Source organism: Pan troglodytes, chromosome 14 (assembly GCF_028858775.2).
Source record: "Pan troglodytes isolate AG18354 chromosome 14, NHGRI_mPanTro3-v2.0_pri, whole genome shotgun sequence".
Classification (NCBI taxonomy): domain Eukaryota; kingdom Metazoa; phylum Chordata; class Mammalia; order Primates; family Hominidae; genus Pan; species Pan troglodytes.
The window spans coordinates 83,263,202-83,283,910 of NC_072412.2; the positions used below are offsets into that span (position 1 = coordinate 83,263,202).

Here is a 20,709-nt window from a genome sequence, read left to right on the forward strand (position 1 = left end):
CTGTGAATAGGGTTGTTATGGGGGAATGTAGGGATGTATATAGCATGGCTTTGGGTATCACTGGAGATAGATACTCCTAAACCAAAGTCTGAAGGGCAAGGAGAGAATTTCCAGGTGAAGGGAAGAAGGAGGTGCTCCACAGCGGGGAGAGAATATGGTGGGGTGCATTAGGAAGGGTAAGAGTTTGTCACATCTGCAGCCCTGGAGTCATGTGGGGTGAAAACAACAACCACTACAGCAAAAGACACTTACTATTTCCTGTGTGGAAGCCAAGCATGCGTGCGCTCTTCTGGCTTCAATGTCACCATCAACATGAGAGCCAAGAGACCCACCATGCTTGGTGCTCCACTATCCATCACCCATGGCCTCACCACCACTCTGCTGAAAGTTCTCAGGACTCATTCCATTATGTCCTCTCCATAGACCCTCATTGAAACCCCAGTCAGGTCATTTCTTATCACTTGGACCATCTCCACAGAGCTCTGTACCTCCCTGAACCTGACCCAACCTAATATCACACTGAGCTCTCAAACCCTTCCACTCCACCTTGCTGAGCGTGTCATTTGTCATTGCCAAAATCCTCCACTCTTCAGCCTCCCCTCTGAATGATCTCCCACCTTTTTGTTGTGCTCTTCCAGAGGACCCTGCTTCCACAGCCTGTCTCTCAATAAGGGCTGTTTTCCCTCTAAACTGACATATCACAGGGTCCGGATGAAGGTAGGGGTCTTGTTTGCTTCTCATCACCACCTGCTGTTAATTTTAACTCCCTCCTCCCTGAAACTCTCCATCTCCTTTGAAGCCATGCCCTTGTGAGCTTCTCATCTTTGTTGGAGTCATCTGAAGTTCTCTGAGACACTCACACTCATTCTTTGAAGACTTCAGCACCAGGCTCACTGTCTTTCCCAAACCCTCCTCTTGTCATAATGCTTGGTGATTTCAAAATCCATGCAGAGGATCCTTCCCCTCCCCGACCACTCACCTTTGTGACCTTCTCCCCGATGATCTTGTTCTTCCCACTACTGCAGCCATTGATAGATCTTGCCCTGTAAATCACCACATACCCTACAAAATTACAAGTCTTCTACTTCAAAGCTTTCCCTCTCTGGCTCCTGCTTTCTCTCTGTCCAGCTCACTCCCTTCAGTCCTTTGATTCCAGGAATTCCTCAGCCCCATCACAATCACCAGTCCATTAATTCTACCAGTTTTTTCACAGTCCCCACTACTCATATTCTCATTTCCCTCCATGCCCATCTCAAACTCCACAGCCCCCATTGTAACCCTTTCCTTGAAGACCCCTTCCACTCCCTTGCCATCATTCTCTTTGTTGCACTCACTTGGCTGAATTGTAAATGTGGCTAATGGTAAATCCAACTCTCAGTCTATTCTGTTCCTCCTCCCCAACCAGTTGAATATGGCAAGAGGAAACAATGCCAAATAACCTGATTTTAAGCCCATGAGTACTAACCTCAACTGAGCCATTGGTATGGCCCAAGGATCCTTCAAGAGACAGCACAGCATGTGGAGGGTTTATGCAGCCAGACTTTCTCGTTCAGATTCCCAGCTCTGCCCCTTATGAGCTGCATCATCATCAGATATTTATCTTTATGTTCTGTGCTTCAGTGTTTTAATCTGTAAAATGGGAAGAAGAATAATACTTATGTCTGGGATTGCAGTGAGGATTTCATTAGTTAATATATGTAAAGTGCTTAGAAAAGTTTCTGGCACATAATGACCCCATATAATAGTACATCATCATCATCACCATCTTACTATGTTTCCTGGGTCCACTTACTCTTCTGCTTGCCTAGAAAACCATTTCACACATTTTCTCCGCCTCTTTCTTTCTCACACAGTCCTAACCCCTACTCAACCTCCTCGCTTTGAATCAATGATCTTGACTGTTATTTTACTGAGAAAATAAAAGTAAACAAAAGAGAACCTTCCTCACTCTGAGTCAATGAACGTACCCCAGCTATACCCATCTAGTTCTTTCCCTCTTGCTGCTGTGAATGAGCCCTCTGTACTTCCATCTAAGATCAACCACCACCCTGTGCCTTAGGTCCCATCAATTCTCAAAGTCATCTATCTAGTGATTTCCCCCTCTCTCTCCTGCATCAGTGATTCACTGGATCATTCCCATCATCATATCTACATGCTGTAGTAACCTTCCTCGATCCATCAGCCTCGAAGTAGCTACCCATTTCTGTCTTCCTACTTTACTGCCAAACTGCCTCAATGCCTCTATCTCCTTGCTTCCCCATTTTTTCCTAAATCCACTCGTATAATTTTTTTTCTTTTCCCACCATCGTTCCATCAAAACTGCTCTTATCAGGGTGACCAAAGACCACTCTGTTGGCCAAACCATGGTAATTTCCAAGTCCTTGTTTTTATTTGATTAACAGTAGCATCTGAAATGGCCAAGTACTCTTTCCTTGAAACTTTTCTTGCTTGGCTTCTGGGATGCCACACCCTTCTATTACTCTTGTTTCCTTCTTGGCCACTCCTCCTGATTCTTTTGCTGTTTTCATCTCATATTCTTGACCTCTAAATATTGCAGGTCCTGAAGGTCCAACCCCTGGCCCTCTTTTTGTCTCTACTTACACTGACTCCCTTAGTGATCTCTGCCAGTTTAAAGCATTAAATACCATCTCTAAGCTAATGATGGCTGTATTTAGATGCTTTTTCTCCAGATAGCCTCATGGCTTACTTTATTACTTCCTGCAGGTCTTGGTTCAAATTTCACCTGACAGAGAGGCCTTCCCAGTCCATTCTAAATAAAATAATCTTCCCACTCCATCAGTCTATATCTCCTTATTCTGTTTTATTATTATTATTATTTGCACAGCACTTTTCTTCTTCTGACATATATTTATTTGTATATTGAAAGCCTTTGAGAACAAGGACATTATCCAGCTCACAGAGAGCCTTCCTTGCACATAGAAAGCTACCAAGAAATGTTTGTTGAGTAAAAGCACAATCTCATTTAGTCCTGACAATACCCCAACAATCCTATTAGAAAGATTATTACAGATGAAGAAACAGAATCAAGTTAACCTGTTACCACACAGCTGGCAATTCAGGCAGCCTGACTCTAGCCCACATGCCTATCTACCATTGCTACAGAAGCCAGAAGGGTACACAGGATCAGAGGGTTCTTTCACTAGGTACAGAGTTTATGTTGAGGACAAATAGAGAACTGCTGGGGTGGTAGTGGTGGGGAACATAGGGGAGTGACATACTCTTAGTAAGGTGCTGACTCCATCCAAAATGTGCACATAATTGCCCATCTCCAGTTCCTACCTCATTAAGTCCTGCCAACTCAGAGACTGCCGCGGTGCTTCATTGGAAAGTTTAGGCTGACGGTAGATTGTATATATGCTTTGTCAGCATCAAAGTGGCCTGTGCTGACAATATTTAAGTCAGATTTAGTTAAGAGCTTCAAATCAATGCTACCTTGAGGTCTCTGAAATTAAAGCCTTTTCTTGCTGTTTCCATAGCAGCCTGATAGTTGACATAATCCCCAAAGAAGCTTATATATTAGTACCCAAGGACCATTTACAGTTCTCATGCACTGCTGACCTGAAATGCCATGACTAGAGCTAGATATACTAGCAAAATATTGAGTTATTTAAAGAACATAGTATAGTCCAAACTATAGTAAAAGAGGATCGGGTTTTCAAGAACCTGATTAAATAAACTTTAAAAATACACATATTTTCAATATTTGACTTCTTTAAAGTTTAGTGCTCCATGGATTCTGACCTTTCAGGTACCTCACACATAGGGGTTGTAAGATGCAATGGATATTTTTATGTAGGCAATAAATGCATTCAGTTAATAGATGCTAAAATTTACCATGTTTCCATGGTGAAATGAATTGCTGTTTTCTGTTTTAAAGGGAACCAGGTGTTCACCCTCCAATACCTCCAAAGCCCAGTTCTCCTGTTTCTTCTCCTAACCAGCTGAGACAGGATAATAGGTAAGACCTAGTAGTCCAGAATTTCTTGACAAAATGAAGTTCAAGGGAAATGAAAGTAAATGGACTGTGACCCGCTGTGGGCAAAGCATGAATGTTTTGTGTGCACATTCCCTAAAGAAGCGCCTGTAGAACTTTTTCTAATTTTATTTCCCAACACATATGTTTATTTATGTTTGTCTTTGAATACTAATGGCTAACTTGTCTTAAGAAAATATGCCTTCAAGATAAAAATGGAACAATATTCATGTTCAGAAAGTGTTTGTACACAGACTTTTTATATATTTGCTCCTAATATACAAATATAAATACATATATGTATTTGACATGTATTACATATAATATACATATAAACCATATTAAAAATGTATTTTTTGTTCATGTTTGTTCCAAGTTAAGTTTCCCACTAAGAGATACAGATTCTGATGAACGATGTTCTTGAAACTTTGTGTTACCACTCAAATCCTTGCTTATGTTACAAATACCTTTGAGTAGTTCTTTAATCTTTTTTTACTGAAGGGATTTGTAATTTATTTCAAAACTATCACAAATTTTGAAAGATGTTCTAATTGACTTGTCTCTGAATCAGGAAAAATAGACTTGCTTCTCAGCTTTGAATCTCTGTCACTCTATAATTAATACTTGGAAACAAATTCAGAGATCTGAACTCTTCCCATGTGTTACATTTAAACTGTTTAATATATCTTGAACAATTTTTCAAGATGTACACCCCACATTTCCATTATTATTGTGAGATTAAAAAATAGTAACTCAACGAAGATTGACTACATTACATCTGCTTGATTGCCTACTGTTGCTTCTTTTGTATTTTTGCTCTTTGATGGTGATTTTTTTGACACCACGTAAGACACAATTATGAAACTATTCTTTAATAAGACACAACCATAGAACTACTTTTTAGTAGACACAATTATAGAAATATTCTTCATTAAGAGAGTAACTTCAGTTACAAAGTTTTGACTGGGCAGCAGGACTATGTAGCAATAGGTGTTAAAACTCCAGGTTTGAATTTCTGTTCAGTGAAACTGCACAGGATCTTTGAAATTTTGTCCATAGGATGAGAGCATAATTTTTTAAATTGAGTCAAGAGAATATTTCTTCACTGAACTAATTAAAAATATAGATCAGATTTATAACTTTTTGTTTGTATGATGGTTATAATGATCTCTTAAAAATATCTTCTCAAGCTTTTTAATCTTACATTATTTTTCCTCTAACTCTTCTAGTATTGAGCAATTAAATCCCAATTTGAATAGAATTGTTTTAAGGGGCTAAAATTAATTGGCCTTAGTACCACCGATATTCTAATCTAAAATCAGCATCACTAGAGCTACAAGCTTGTTTAAATTTAAAGGAAGCTAAATTTCACAGGAACTTACTACTCAAATTTCTTTATTCTACCAATGATCTAAAAAATAAAATTGGGACAACTTGCATGTTTTTTTAAAGTCCTGACTACTTTAATCACAGCAAGATGATTTTAATGAAAGAATATGAAATGGAAGTGTTTCCTATGTAATTAACACATGTCCTCAGGAGTACAAAAAATAGTCGAATATAGCTTCTTGAGAACAAGTAGGAATGTATAAGTAGGTCAACCAGATACTTGAAAAAAGAGTAGAGAAAAGTCTTAAATTGTGCCAGAACCGAACATAATAAAATTTAATTCTGTCAGCTTAGTATGGTCATTCCCAATGTTGTAGGTGTACTTGAAACATAGACTCTTCTTCCCACCTTTTATGAACAAATATATTTCTTGATAGTATTCAAATGGGATAATTCTTTAAGAAAAAAATCCCTTTGATGCCCATAACAAAAATTAATATTTTAAAATGTTATATCATTATCTGATAGAGATAAGTATGAAAATGCTTTATTGATGGAGAACAAAAAACAACATAAACATATTTAGAACTTATAAGTCTAGATAGATCCAGTGGTTTACAAATATGCAATAAAGATAGATTAAATTACAAACTCAGTATACTGGAGTTCCCGCCTACCCAAAGAATTTAAGTTTGTTATCTCAGGTAGTGTTATGGTTCCAACAAACACTGATCTTTTTGTACATACATTTTTTAAAATAAATTTCAATTTATCAAAAAAAGTGTTTTCTTTTCTGACTGATATAATCTTTTAACTTTGAAAATATAGGCAGATACATCCACCTAAACCAGGTGTATATACAGAAACCAACAGATCTGCTGAAAGAAATATAAGGTACACTGATTTCTATTTATATCTACATAACTGTAGTAATGATAAAGTATGCTTTCTCAGCACATTAAAAAATGCAAGGCAATTAATAATAAGGTAGACAAAATCAGTTTTCCAACTGACTCCAAAATAGTAATAAATGTTTTTGTAGGCACTTTCAGAATTTTGTTCCTTTTAATTCTATCCCAAACTTTCCATTAAGAAAACTACCAAAATGGTGTGAACAAGGTAACAGGATAAGATCAAACCCACTAAAGGCAGGAAAGCTTGCTCACCTCTTTATTCCCAGGACCTGCTCTGAGGTCTATGATATAGTTGGTGTGGATGTATAAATAAAGAGGTGGAAATACAGTTGTTCAGTTGAACTTGTGCTACAAAATCCTGCAGCATCAGGAAGAAGCACATTGATGCCATTTGTTAAGGGACATTCACCAAATGTCGTCGGTGGGGAGGGTAAGGTGGCATTCCCCAAATGTCTGGTCTCCCGATTTACACTTCTAATTTACGCTTGTTGTCTTGCACATCCTATTTAGTCTAGCATTTGTTCTGAATGTGTCTTCTTTTTCTCCCTTTTCTAAGGAAAAAAATTACTTTTTGAAAATAGTTTTTAAACAGTGCAATTTTATAAGTCTATCAATATGATAATTTTTCAGTCAAAAGATTTTTATGACTGAAAAAATTACTTTGAAGTTTAAAACTTATATACTTTTCATTTTTTATATTATCCCCGTTTGACTTTCAGAAGAGTGCCATTCTAAAAGACACATCACATGGATTCTCTTCTTTGGAGAAAGTCATGTTTCCCTTGTTCTGAGGAGCTTACAGCACCACTCTTGGCATTCCCCAACCTGTGTTCTATGTGCCACAGGATGTCAATGCATGTTCTGCAAAAGAAGAGTTCAGTGTTTCACTACATTTAGGAAACACAGTTTAATAGAGTTTTCTGCCACAGAACTTTTCAGAATCTTTAGTGTGCTTATGTGTATTCCAAATCAGCAAAAGTCGGTTACATTTCCCAACTTACTTGGCTACAAAATCCTTTCTTCATGGAACCTTATTAACCTTCTATGAGATACTGAGTTCTTTTCTTTTCTTCTTCTTCTTCTTCTTTTTTTTTTTTTTTTTTTTTTTTGACAGGATCTTGCTGTGTCACCCAGGCTGGAGTGCAGCAGAGAACTTATAGCTCACTGCAGCCTCAAACTCCTGGGCTCAGGAGATCCTCCTGCCTTAGCCTCCTGAGTAGTTGGGACTATGCGCACAGGCCACCACACCCAGCTAATTTAAAAAGAAATTTGTATGTGGAGATGGGGATCTCCCTTTGTTGCCCAGGCTAATCTTAAACTTCTGGCCTCAAGGGATCCTCCTTCCTTGGCCTCCCAAAGTTCTGGGATTACAGGTGTGAACCACCACACCCAGCCCACAGTTCTTAATTACTATAAGAATTTTCCTAATTGTTCCTTTTATGATCCAGGGATATTGGCATTGATCTGATTTGGAATACATGAGCCCTCTGTGTGCTCAGGTGCTTCCACCTATTCTAGAGTCTGAGAAGACAAACATTTTCACCCCTTTAGGGTGAAAAGGAATAATTAATTAATTAATTGTATCTGTTGCTTAATGCTGCTTGGTTCTGGTAGAAAACCTTTTGAACTCACTTCTGTGTTTACTTGTCAGTTAAATGGATTTTGTTTTCTATGTCCTTTTTTTAACATAGAACCTGGGAGCTGGCAATACAAGTCTTCAGGAGAAAATGTAGTTATTTCAGTGAGCACTAGATGGCAGAGCCAACACCCAGGTGGAATAACAGAGGGGAGTGTGTGTGTGTGTGTGTGTGTGTGTGTGTGTGTGTCAGTGGGGGATGTGTGTGTCTCTGTGTGCCATGAGCTGACATAATAGAACCATTTTGTCATTCTGTTAAACTCAGTAATTCCTGAACACCACCTAGACTATTTACTTTATTTACTGAAAACAAATGAGAAATTTTAGCTCCTTCAAAAATAGCTTGACTATCATTGACCTGTATTTATTTTTCATTGTTTGAAGGAGTCAGGATCTTGATAACATCGTCAAAGTGGCCACTTCACTTCAGAGAAGTGACAAAGGGTGAGATCTCAGAGCTTTTGAGCTTGGGTTTTATCTTCCCTGGTGTTTCAAAAATGCTTAACCACACCTTTAAAAGTTCCAAATATGAACAAAATCCTAGTGCTGTATATCGTATATAATTTAAAATAAGAAAGCATCAGTTTCTCCAGATAAGTATTCCTGAATAGTGGATGGTGCCGACATTTATGGACACTCTTCCAACTCTGCTGCTTTTTCTGGCAATTTTACTCTCCCAGTGACCTCAGCTGTCAAGCCTCATTCCAAATATCCAGTCTTGTATTTATGTTGCTGGTCCAGATCTCCACTCATCTCCTAGCACCACCCCTCAGGATGTCCAAGGTCATATCCAAATTCCTTCCCAAATGTGCTGTTCCTCACTTCTCTGTTCTTGAATTCCTGCAGACTCACCTTTCTGGAATAATTCTGGATTCTTCCTTCTCCTTCCCCTTAAGTAGTATCATGCATGCACGAATTAAACATCTAAAATGTCCCTCATGTGTACATGGATTTCCCCTAGTTTAAAACCTCATTGACTCCTTCACAGATTGTTAGAGTAGTTATTCAGCTTTACTTACACTCTTCAGGCTTTCCTTCCACTAAACTATTATCACCCACCAATTCCAGAATTTTTCCAAAGATTCTGCTCAGTCACTGAACCAGATCCACATTGCCCATTCAATGGCATATAACCTCATTCAAAGCCCTTGCCAACCTGGCTCCAGCCTCACATTCCAGTTATTTCTGTTTTCACTCCTATATTTATCCTACGTTCATATCAAGGGAAACCATTTTCTGTCTGTAGTTTCCAAATACTCTGGCTTTGTTTATACCACATGGTAGCCTTTTCCAGCCTCAAGCCACCATGCCAATCCATCCAAGCCCTGCCCATTGTTCAAGATCTGGATCAAGTGGCACCTTCTCTGTTATCTTCCCTGAGTGATCCAGTGAGATGTGACTTCTGCCTCTATTAGCACTTAGAGTTGCACTATTCATATTTTATAAGACCGAATCATACTCAGTTTTGTTTCCTGTTATTTGCATAAGTGTGTTACCTTCTCTATCATCTCTATAGTCTCTCAGGGCAGATATTTTGTCTTATTTGCCATTTACAGTGTGTGACATGATGCTTTGTACACAGTGTTTAATAGATTGTGGTAAAATCATAATATTCCATTGTTTAAGTCCAAAGCTCTCAAAAATATTCCTTGTTTAATAGATTTTAGTAATGCTAAGAGTGTTGTTAGAGATTGCAGTCTCTGTCAAAAGAATTGAAGAGAAGAAAATATGACACTTGGCTTTTCTGTGCAAATTCATAAACAAAATAGGAGCTCTGAATCCAGACAGAGTCTATAGAAATTGTCCCGAATGTTTCATTTCCACGTCTTCCCTCATTGAAGTGTCTAGATCTCTAATTTTATTGATTTATTTCTGTTGCAGGTAATATTTTGTTTCCAGTAGGGATTAGACAGTGGTTTGGTGGGTGATCGGGATATCTGAGAAACAGATAAGTGAGTGACTCTGAAGGGAAATTATGGTTTGGTGTAAATCAAATAAAAACTGTCAGAGAGGCAGTTAGTTTAACTTTCCTGTCCCTGCTCCCTAGCCATAATGCTCAAATTCCACAGCCAGGTACATTTATCACAGAGAGAAGATGCTGCTTGACAGGGATCAGGAAAAATGTTCATGGTAGTCATCATAGAGTATTGTTTCTTTGGACCATCCACAGGGAGTAGAAATGGCTTTAGTTATCCGAGCTGCTCTTTGTGAAATGGAATGTTACTGCTATCGGATTAAGAACATTTAATTTGTTACAAATGCAATGGTGAAACTTAATATCCAAAGCTTTCATCAATTTAAAGTCATTTTGAAAGCTTAAGTTTTTTATTTGGAATACAGTATCCATTTTATTTAATTTGCCACAGAGTGTCTTCTCATGATTTATGCTAATTTTCTTGGGATAAAGCAACTCCAAATCCTGATAATCTCATCATTGTGACTCATGCCAGTCAGGAAAGCCTGGGGCTAAAATTTATAGGACTCGTGGGTTTGCTCTTTCCCTTGGGGACATGAACAGATTGTTAGTCTCAGAGTTAGTGGGTAGAATATCAAGCAAGAAACAGTAATGGGTTACTGTGTCAAGGGACTGGGTAGTGTTTGTCACACACAAGGATAGAGCATTAATTTTTTTTGTTGTTGTTAGAGGCAGCAACTTTTGTATTTCAGTATTTATTCTCAGGCAACAATTCTACCATTGATACCTAAAACTACTTGACAGGATTCACCTATGTACTGGCTGTTAATTTAGGGTCTCTAAGAGGACTACCCTCAGCAGCTATTCTTGCTATAGTGTCATCGTGCCAGGCATCTTCAAGCACATAAGTGACTTAGCAATTGCATCTCTCTAAAGGCTAAGTCGAAGTCTTGGTGTTTCTAAGTGCAATTAAAAAATAAGTATAGCAAGCATTTACTAGGTTGGGCGTGGTGGCTCACACCTGTAATCCCAGCACTTTGGGAGGCTGAGGTGGGCAGATCACCTGAGGTAAGGAGTTCAAGACCAGCTTGGCCAACATGGTGAAACCCCATCTCTACTAAAACTACAAAAATTAGCTGGGCATGGTGGTGCACACCTTTAGTCCCAGCTACTTGGGAGGCTGAGGCAGGAGAATTGCTTGAACCTGGGAGGCGGAGGTTGCAGTGAGCCAAGATCATGCCATTGAACTCCAGTTTGGGCAACAAGAGTGAAACTCTGTCTTAAAAAAAAAAAAAGTATAGCAAGCATTTATTAAACAAAAAATTTAGTAATGACAGGGCATTATTTATTATAATGGCCCCAATTAATCAGGAATTTATGACTTGTTAGGCATTGTGCTAAATACTTTATATTCATGAGCTTATGAATCTTTTCTGAGGTGGGTATGATTAGTATTCTCATTTTACAAATGGGAAAATTAAGTCCACAGAAGGTTAGGTAACTCACCCAGATTCACCAATGAATAAGTGATGAGTCCTGGATCGTACTCCATGTGTCCTTAACAAGGAAACTTGAATGCGTAACTACTGATTTGTGAACAGAAAAACTTGCTGAGGAAGGCAAGAGAGGTGGGGCAAGGTGTGTGTGTGTGTGTGTGTGTGTGTGTGGTCGGGGGTAGGTCATGAATAGAAAAGTTGGAGAAAGGACATGCTGTGACAGGGAACTAGAGGAAGAAACCAATAGCACTGTGGTGAAACCCCCACTCCACCTCACCTAGGCTGCCCGCTTAGGGGAGAAAGTTGAACCCATGTGGTTTAAATAGAATTCCTGAACCTAAGAATTTAAATAGGTTGCTCCTGAAGCAGCAGCCAGAAAAGGCTTTGCAGTTGTCAAATGTGGAAACAGGCTAGCAAATTTAGCTGACCTGGAAATGAAGTAGCAGAGCTCAAGAAGGAAGCCAGACTTACTGATGAACAAATGTTTTCTAGAAGCTACGTGTGCAAGTACATTGCACAATGCTATAATTAATCAATGTACCTATGTGTGGACTCAATTAAAAGTGGGTATTAAGTATCTACTGTATGAAAGACACTGTATTAAAACACAGAAGTGTGTCTGATGTAAAATACAGTTCTAAGTTTTAAGTGGTGTGCATATGTGTGCCTGTGCTGAGGTAGGAGCATTAACATGAGACCAGTGTGCAATGGCTATAACTCAAAGTATAGTCACAGAACTGTCATAAAGCAGGTGCAGAAAAAACAAATGCTGCAAGGGCTCCAAAAATGTAGAGGACTCTATTCAGTTAGAGGACTAGGAAAGGCGTTCTGGAGAAAGTGGTGTTGGATGCGAGCTTTGAGGATCATCAGGATTTTCGCAGATGATAAAAGTGGGATGTGTTGTATTTCAGAGAACTGTCATTTTAAGGCAAATTTACCCTTTGACCCTGGGCAAGCTTTTTACTAATGTTAAACATTTTTTTCTCTTCCCAAAGTGAAGAATTGGATAATCTCATCAAAATGAACAAAAGCTTGAATAGGTAAGATTTTTAAATGTTTATTTTTTATTACTGAGTTGCATATTGTGACTTTTTATGCCTTTCCAGTCTTTGAGCGTGAGGACCCACATACCAGGGTAGTCAAAAATATCCTACAAATCTTGAACAAAAGCTTGCAGCAATCATCATCATTTCATTGTTATGATGAATGGTTATTAAAGTCTGAAGATACTAATATGAAAGTGTTCTTGATTTTCGTACGCCATTTGTTTATTAAGGCAGTTATATAAATAACCACTTTTCTCTTCCTGAAATATTAATTAACTAAAATGTAAACAGAATTTGGTTTGATCATGGAATAATTTTAGTTTAACCATTACAAAAAACATTTTATTATCATAGTTAATGTTATATTGTTTATTATTATTTTTTGAGACAGAGTCTTACTCTCTTACCCAGGCTGGAGTGCAGTGGTGCAATCATAACTCACTGCAGCCTTGACCTTCTGGCCGCTAGCCATCCTCTTGCCTCAGCCTCCCAAGTAGCTGGGACTACAGGCCTGTGCCACCACGTGTGGCTAATTTTTAATTTTTTGTAGAGATGGGGTCTCACTATGTTGCCCAGGCTGTATCTTCTTGTTTTGAATCATTTATAATTGTATAGCTTGAAATATGCCAAGAGAGAAAAATGAATAATCAAGGCTTGTGTTTGTGGTAAGTATAATGTAAGCAAGCTCTCTATTACTTTGCATACTAACCCACTAAACAGTGATCAAAGAGAAGGAGAAAACAGGGAAATGCCAAATGAATTCATTGATCAGAGGATCCCGAGATGTGTTTTTCCTATCCTGTTCTGGCAATAATAATCACTTAATCTGCTGCTCTTCAGTTTCCTCATTTACAAGGAGAGGAGGTTTTAGATCAGGAGTCACAGACTCCACGGCCCGCTGAGACCAGGCAGGTGTGAGTGGGTGAGGAGACTGACTGTGATAACTGCGGCCAAAAGGAGAGCAAATGCCCTGTCTGAGCACACAGCTGCTTCTCAGCTCAGCTCCAGCTGAGGGTCTCCACTGAGTCTAGTGTTGCAGGACAGCAGGGCATTCTCAGGAGATCCTGAAAATCCAGTTTTGTTGTTTGTTTGTTCATTCGTTTTAGAGACAGGGTCTCGCTCTGTCGCCCAGGCTGGAGTGCAGTGATACAATCACAGCTCACTGCAGCCTCCATTTCCTGGACTCAAGCAATCTTCCCACCTCAACCTCCCAAGTAGCTGGGACTACAGGCACCACCACCATGCCTGGCTAAGTTTTAATTTTTTGTAGAGATGGGGTCAGACCATGTTGCCCAGGTTGGTCTCGGGCTCCTGGGATCAGGTGATCCTTCCACCTTGGCCTCCCAAAGTACTGGGATTACAGGCATAAGCCACTACACCTAGCCTGAAAATTCAGGTTTCTGTGTGTCCTGACCATCATTGTAACATGGGCTCACTTTAAAGCTCACGCTTGAAAGCTAAAAGGGTAGAAATGCTCCATGAATCCAAGTAACACCTCTATAGACCTATTGTGGTTGACAGATCCCCAGTTTATATCTTTTATTTTGTTTTCTCTAAGGCCCACTACAATTTAAAATTTGAGTCTATGAATATACCTGTTTCAAGAATTGTAGCTCATCTTCCCCAACAAGCTTCTGTTTCCTGTCTTAGATGTAAACTGGTCTATGTTCTTATAGAGTTAAGCATTGGTCATTATCACTGATGAGGCTTTTTAAAATCAATACATTTAAAGGAATCAAGGTCTTGATGGTCTCTTCAGAGCAAATCCAAAGGTAGAAGAAAGAGAGAAAAGGTAAGTGCATCTGTCTCAAATATGAAAATCTTACTTTGCAGATTGCTCGTCTTATTCCTTCAGACATTAGCTGCAAGGGGGTTGTATCCTCTGGCATGGAAATGTACTGGCAGATGGGGTAGTGCTCTCAGCATTGTACATTTAGTTCAGACATAATTACCCAGAAGGATTTCTGCTCTTCCATTCAATAAGAGTAAATGAGCAATTCATGGAGAATGTTTATTGCATTTGACCTTTCAAGATACCACACAATTTCATTTCAGTATGCAGCCTTTTATGTGAATTTCTTTGTGTTTTCAGAGCCAAAAGCCTTGAAAGCCTCATCTATATGAGTACCCGGACAGATAAAGATGGCAAAGGGTAAGATTTTATTAAGACAGACCATTTTGATTGAGTCCCAGATGGTGTACTATTTTCTGGAGGAGACCTCCTGCTTAGTACAAGGGTCAGGCAGGCTGGTGGAATAAGCCTTAGACTGGGGTCCAGGGATAGTGTGTATCTTGGTGCTGGTTTTGCCACCAACATCAATCTGGGTGACCCTGGGCAAGTTGTGTAATTTCTGGAGAGCTCTGTTTCCTCATTCCATAAAATGAAGGATATGACCTAGATGATCTCCCAGTTCCCCTTCATATCTAAAATGGAAAGAAACACAACTAGCTGTTGTGGAGAATAGGTTGGTTTATGAACTAAATACATTTATATTAAGGCATTTAGGTGCTGGGAGCATAGCCCCTCACCACTGAAGTCTCTTTCTCTCTTTTTCTTTTAAGACAGAGTCTTGCTCTGAGGCCCTACCTTGGCTCACTGCAGCCACCGCCTCCCGGGTTCAAGTGATTCTTTTGCCCCAGCCTTCCGAGTAGCTGGGATTACAAGTGCCCGCCACCACGTCCAGCTAATTTTTGTATTTTTAGTAGAGATGGTGTTTTACCATGTTGGCCAGGCTGGTCTTGAACTCCTGACCTCACGTGATCTGCCCACCTAGGCCTTCCCAAGTGTTAGGATTACATGCATGAGCCACCACGCCCGGCCACCACTGAAGTCTTTAGAGTGTATAAAGGCACTTCTCAGTTGGAATCTTAGTTGGGTCATTTCATATGTATATCTCTTCATACGTATTTGTAAATACCTTTAAATGAAAAGCTATGCTTTTATTTATTTTAAATCATAAAATGGGTTAATTGATGATTAGTAACTGAACTGATAGCATTTAAGAGGTTGCCTTATAGTTCTAGCCTGACTGATATACTAGATAATTGACTTACATGACTGATATTATTTTTCTTGTTGAAAGAAACCAAAGCCGTGACCATTTCACTAGAGAAAATCCCAGAATAGTCAAGAATGACAAAGGGCAAGGATTTATGAGATCTCTACTATTTTTGCCTTCCAGATTGGCTGTTTACTTTGTATTTGGTTAGTCATGAAATTTGCCTTTCTAATATGAGAATTATTTCTATTGTCACAGTTATTTTTAAAAACCATTTATCTGTGCCAATCTATGCCCAGAATGGCATTCTAGCTTTCCAAACCAATCTTGGCGATGCATCCTTAACCCTTTATGATGTAGAACACTTAACAAAGTCTACATGATGAAAAGCATTGGCAGTAACCATCACACAGGCTTGTTAATAACATATGATTATAATGTAAACATGCCAACATATTATAGACGATTTTTTTTAAAATGTGGAATAGATGAAGTTGAAAAACAGTCTCTCTTTTTTTTTTTTTGTACATGGCTATATGAGCTTTCTAGGAATAGATGAGGTTCCAGATATTTTTCAAAAACAGTTTGGAGAGTTCTGCAAAAGTGGTAGACAAAAGGACAAGTAGGATGTGCATCTTAAGTAGATCATTTTGTGGGCTAGGAAAAAGATTTATAATCTGGGATAATTTGATAACAACTGAGTTTTGGTGCAGGAATAACTGATCTTGTCTGCATGGTAGGGAAAAAGTCCTAGTTCTTTTTTCTTCTTCCCTTCCTTCTTTCTCACATTGAAATAACTTAAAATGTCAACAGTCTTATCACAGAGAAATCAGAGAGATGAAAATGGCAAAGCATAATACTTGGAAGCTTGGGGGAATTTAAAGAGATTAGCTTTCATATTCGCTAATAATTTTTAATCATTAGCATGTGAAAGTTTTATTTCATTTATATAAAGTGCTGGGACCATAACAGTTATTTTGACTTTACCAAGGTGACTTCAGACCCTTTAAACACATCTGCTAACTTTTTAAGAGAAATGACTTGTCTGAATTCTCAAAGTATTTAGACTTAAAATATTGATCAATTGATTTCTACTCCTGATGTAAATGATTTTCATGCTTAAATAAGACAGTATCTCAATATACGTATTAAAATTAGCCTCCCACCAACCCACCTCCAAGAAAGCAAAAGCCTTGGTTAAAACTTTTAAGTTGACTCCATCATAACTGAGTAATGGTTGGTATCTTAGTCTCAGGCTGCTGCTTGTGCATTTTGCATGATGGATAGAGCCACCTGAATTCAGTATTTCCAAGGACTTCTGATCCTTTAGGCACTGATTGTATCTTATGAGATTCTCTTGTGGGAAATCTGCTGTTGTCATTACGAGAGTCTGAATATATCACTGAGTTGCTCTTGCCTCACTCTCTCTTTCCCTTTCTTTTCCCCCAATGTTGTAAAGAATCCAAAGCCTTGGAAGTCCGATTAAAGTTAATCAAAGGACTGACAAAAATGAGAAAGGGTAAGTCAATCTCCTACCTTGATGGAGCTCTTTTTATTCAGGTTAGCTTTTTTACCTCATTAGGAATGGGAGTGTTATGCTTTCCTTTGTGGCAGTGAACTCTTGTACTGCTTTGACCCGTCAGACCTAGTAGGCAAAAGGAATATGTTGAGTGCTGTTTCATAGGACCTCTGATTTGAGTTACATTGAAGTAGGTGCAGGAAAACCTGCTACATAATCTCTTATTCCGTATTTTCTTAAATAATTAAGAGATGAGTCAAATTTTAATTTAAATTAAGAAATATAAAGGACAAAATTGCACAGCGAGAGCCACATTGAGAAGCCTTTCTAAACTGATTTAGACACATTTAAATGAAATGCTATTGTGGAAATTACTAAAGGTAAGTTAAGGATAATTACATCAAAGCTCTTTTTGGTCATTTGGTCCTGAAAACACCTGACACCACATTCAGGGACATTCTTGATTATACAGATTTCAGAGAAAATTGTACTGTAACCTAACTGACAAGTTTTGGTGTTTTTTCCAAAGAAGACAAAATCTCGAATCTGTTGTTAAAGTGAATGCCAGGATGAATAAAATGAGCAGAAGGTGAGAACTGAACAGATGTCTCTAAATATTGGTTATTTTCTCTCATATTAATTATGTGATATTGAGGGCACCACATCTTTGTTTGGCTTCTCTCTTCTGTGTCTAATCCCTGGTGCCCTGATCTTCACTTCAAAGAATCTACAGTATATTCGATCTAAATTTACATTTACATATAGCCCAATAAAATCCTAAGGATTAATTAAACTATGTTATTGATTGGCAATTTTTATACCAAAAGCCAATTTAATGTCAGTATAATAATTTTCTCCAAAAGCTTGAATTAATCATTGGGAATACAGAAGATGTATGTGTCTAATATTATGGGAATGTTTTGAAACTGATATAAACTTTTTTTTTTAAAGAAGTGAAGACCTTGATAATGCTACCAAAGTAAATCCCAAAGGACATGAAAATACCACCGGGTAAAAATAATTAATGTCTTTAATTATGGTTTCTGTTAAGTGTCCATCAGAAGATAAAATAATTTGGCTTTTTAGCTTCATAATCGTGTTTTATTAGCATGGAATTAGACAATAAAGATAGGCCACACGACCATCCCTCCTTGTCCCCAATAAAACCACTAACTTTTGGAGCATTGTCTTAATGTTTGATAGTAAACTGCCTTTTTGCCCAGATTTTGAGCTTTGATTTGTCTTCAGAGTAAGTGACTGAATTGAATTTCTTTGTGCCTAAAGAATGCACAGTCTTGACAAAATTTTCAAAGTGTATTTCCAAAATGACAGAGATGGCCAAGAGTGAGCCATCATTGGAGCTCTGGTAATTCAGCTCCTCTAAGGGTGGTGGTCTCAGGAGACAGCCCAGGCGAGGCTGGGCTGGCACACACAGGGGGAGTGAGGACCTCCCACCACTTTTTCTCCTATTCAGAGCTGTGTTGACATGGCAGTGGCACCCAATCGCAGTGCTTCTGCCTTCCCCTCCTGTCCCTTTTAGATTCTGCTGCTGCCTTTTATGATATCAAAGTATTTTAATGGGGTGGCCTGTGTCCCCCTGGGGAGTGAATCATTAGTTTTTCTACTACGTGAGCTGTTTTTTCTTGCCCTTTTTTGCTCACCATGATCTACTCTGAAGGAAATGATATTTAAAAGGGTTTGGGCTAGGTAGATAGCTGAGTTTATATGAAAGCATGCATTCTTATTCTTTTAGTTAATATTGTTAAATTCTTGTTATTATGAAATTATGATTCTCAACATTATTCTTACTACTTAAAACAGAATAGGCAATTGTATCCAGTTTGTTGAGTAGAAATTTACACTGTCTGGGTCCAGTGTAGAACTTAATCTAACTTAATGTTATTTCAATGCTGCCTGCTTGGAGTGTTCTAACAAGATGTATCTGAAGGCAAAGTTGATTTTGTTAAATAACAAGTTTCATATATACTTACGTATTCTGAGAACAAAACAAAAAATCAGATTTATTACTAACAAATAAGCAACATTAAATGGTCTTCAGCTCAAGTTGTAAGAGAATATTTTCATTTTCTTTTAGAGCTTTAAAAATTTACATTGATATAGAAAACTTGTATATTTACCACTTCTTAATTTTTCCAGCCATTATTCATCTGATTAGTGCTATATTTTAACATCATTCATTAAAATTAATTTCCTTTTTCAAAGAAAACAAGACCTTGATGGGATTATTAAAGTGGATCCTGAAACAAATAAAAATATTAGGAGGTAAGACATTTAAAGTTCCCCCCTCCCCTTTATTTGGCATTTAGAAGCACGTTAGAATTCTGAGTGTTGGTATTCAGGACAGTAAATTGGAATTCAGGCCAAAACAAACTGAGCTCTTTTTTCTCTAAACACTTCATAGTAAGTAATTCTGTGCAAGTGATACACCTAAATCTCCTGCATTTTATTCTTGGGCAAAGTTTGTTATCAAATAATTTTGAGAAATTAAATGGGAATTTGGGCTGACCTTCTCTACTGAACTAAATGATTTATTTCTTTGTATGCTAGTGTGAGTACATGTATTAGTGTATGTGTGTGAATATATAAGTAGTGCGTTTATATATAAGTGCATGTATGTATATGTAAGTGCATATGTATGTAGATGTAAGTAGTGTATGTGAGTGTATGTGCATGTGTATCAGTATTATGTGGATTTAAGTGCATGTGTGTATAAATGCGTGTGTGTATAAGTGTGTGTGCGTATGTATAAATGCATGTGTGGATGTGTAAATGTATGATCTACATGCGTGTGTGTGGGATATTTGTGTGTAGTGTGTGTATGTGCATGTAGTGTGGTGTGTATTTAAAGATGAAGAGCTTAACAAAGTGTGCTTTGTTCTTACCCATGAGTTGTCAAGTAAGTCTGGAGAGCTTATGTCTTCTTGCTTTTTATTTCTTATAAGGCAGATGGAATATTTTTGAAACTGAATTTGTTGGCATGTTGCTGGAAACAGTAACAAACGATTGCATGTAGTTTCCCTTGAATTCCTTTCCATTCAGTTATCTCAGTTCATAATATTATTTGTTGATTCTAACATGTGTCATGGATGCCTGCAGGCCCAGTTGGGAGGGCAAAGGCTCAGTTAGTTGAAAAGCTGGTGTGCACACTATCATGCCTGCCCTGTTTGTGTAGGTGTGGCATGGTCAGAGGCACCGCGACCCAATGAATTCAAGCCTTGCACAAGCTTGCAACCCATAGAAGGAGAAGAAAACATTGATTTCCTTCAGTACCTGGGTGGTTCAGGGAGGTAACCTGAGGTAGTCAGTGCAAGCAGGGAATCCAAAAATCCTAGATTCGAATTCTGCCTCTATCACTTGCTGACTATCTCCCTGTGCCTCAATTTACTCATTTACAAAAGAGGGATCATAAGATTCTCATGCCAGGCACATAGTAGATACAAGTAGTTGTTGCAACAATAAAGATTCAGGTGAATTATATTTTCATCATAATTTAGTGTTCAAATATTTAATTTCTACTTGCCAGGAAAAATCCATGTTCCTTTTCTAATTTTTATTAAAAATAATATTTCCAAGCCGAGCACGGTGGCTCAAGCCTGTAATCCCAGCACTTTGGGAGGCCGAGGCGGGTGGATCATGAGGTCAGGGGATCGAGACCATCCTGGCTAACACAGCGAAACCCTGTCTCTATTAAAAATACAAAAAATTAGCTGGGCGTCCCAACTACTCGGGAGGCTGAGGCAGGAGAATCGCTTGAACCTGGAAGGCAGAGGTTTCAGTGAGCTGAGATGGTGCCACCATCACTCCAGCCTGGACGACAGAGTGAGACTCTGTCTGAAAAAA

The 20,709-nt window shown here is 38.4% G+C and overlaps 1 protein-coding gene across 39 annotated transcripts in view; it reads left to right on the plus strand.

The window, feature by feature from the left end:
• The window catches only part of SCEL (sciellin), a 168,636-nt gene that overhangs the window by 109,000 nt on the left and 38,927 nt on the right, over window positions 1-20,709 (plus strand). For 10 of the 39 annotated variants that reach the window (XM_024348289.3, XM_063792234.1, XM_063792231.1 and 7 more), the window contains 10 exons: window positions 3,899-3,979; window positions 6,152-6,217; window positions 8,258-8,317; window positions 12,280-12,324; window positions 14,063-14,122; window positions 14,423-14,482; window positions 16,789-16,848; window positions 17,378-17,437; window positions 17,800-17,859; window positions 19,072-19,131. In XM_024348289.3, the coding sequence (XP_024204057.3) occupies window positions 3,899-3,979; window positions 6,152-6,217; window positions 8,258-8,317; window positions 12,280-12,324; window positions 14,063-14,122; window positions 14,423-14,482; window positions 16,789-16,848; window positions 17,378-17,437; window positions 17,800-17,859; window positions 19,072-19,131 (612 nt within the window). The remainder of the gene's footprint in view (window positions 1-3,898; window positions 3,980-6,151; window positions 6,218-8,257; window positions 8,318-12,279; window positions 12,325-14,062; window positions 14,123-14,422; window positions 14,483-16,788; window positions 16,849-17,377; window positions 17,438-17,799; window positions 17,860-19,071; window positions 19,132-20,709) is intronic. The other 29 variants (XM_063792236.1, XM_063792235.1, XM_054665408.2 and 26 more) reach the window with 10 other exon arrangements.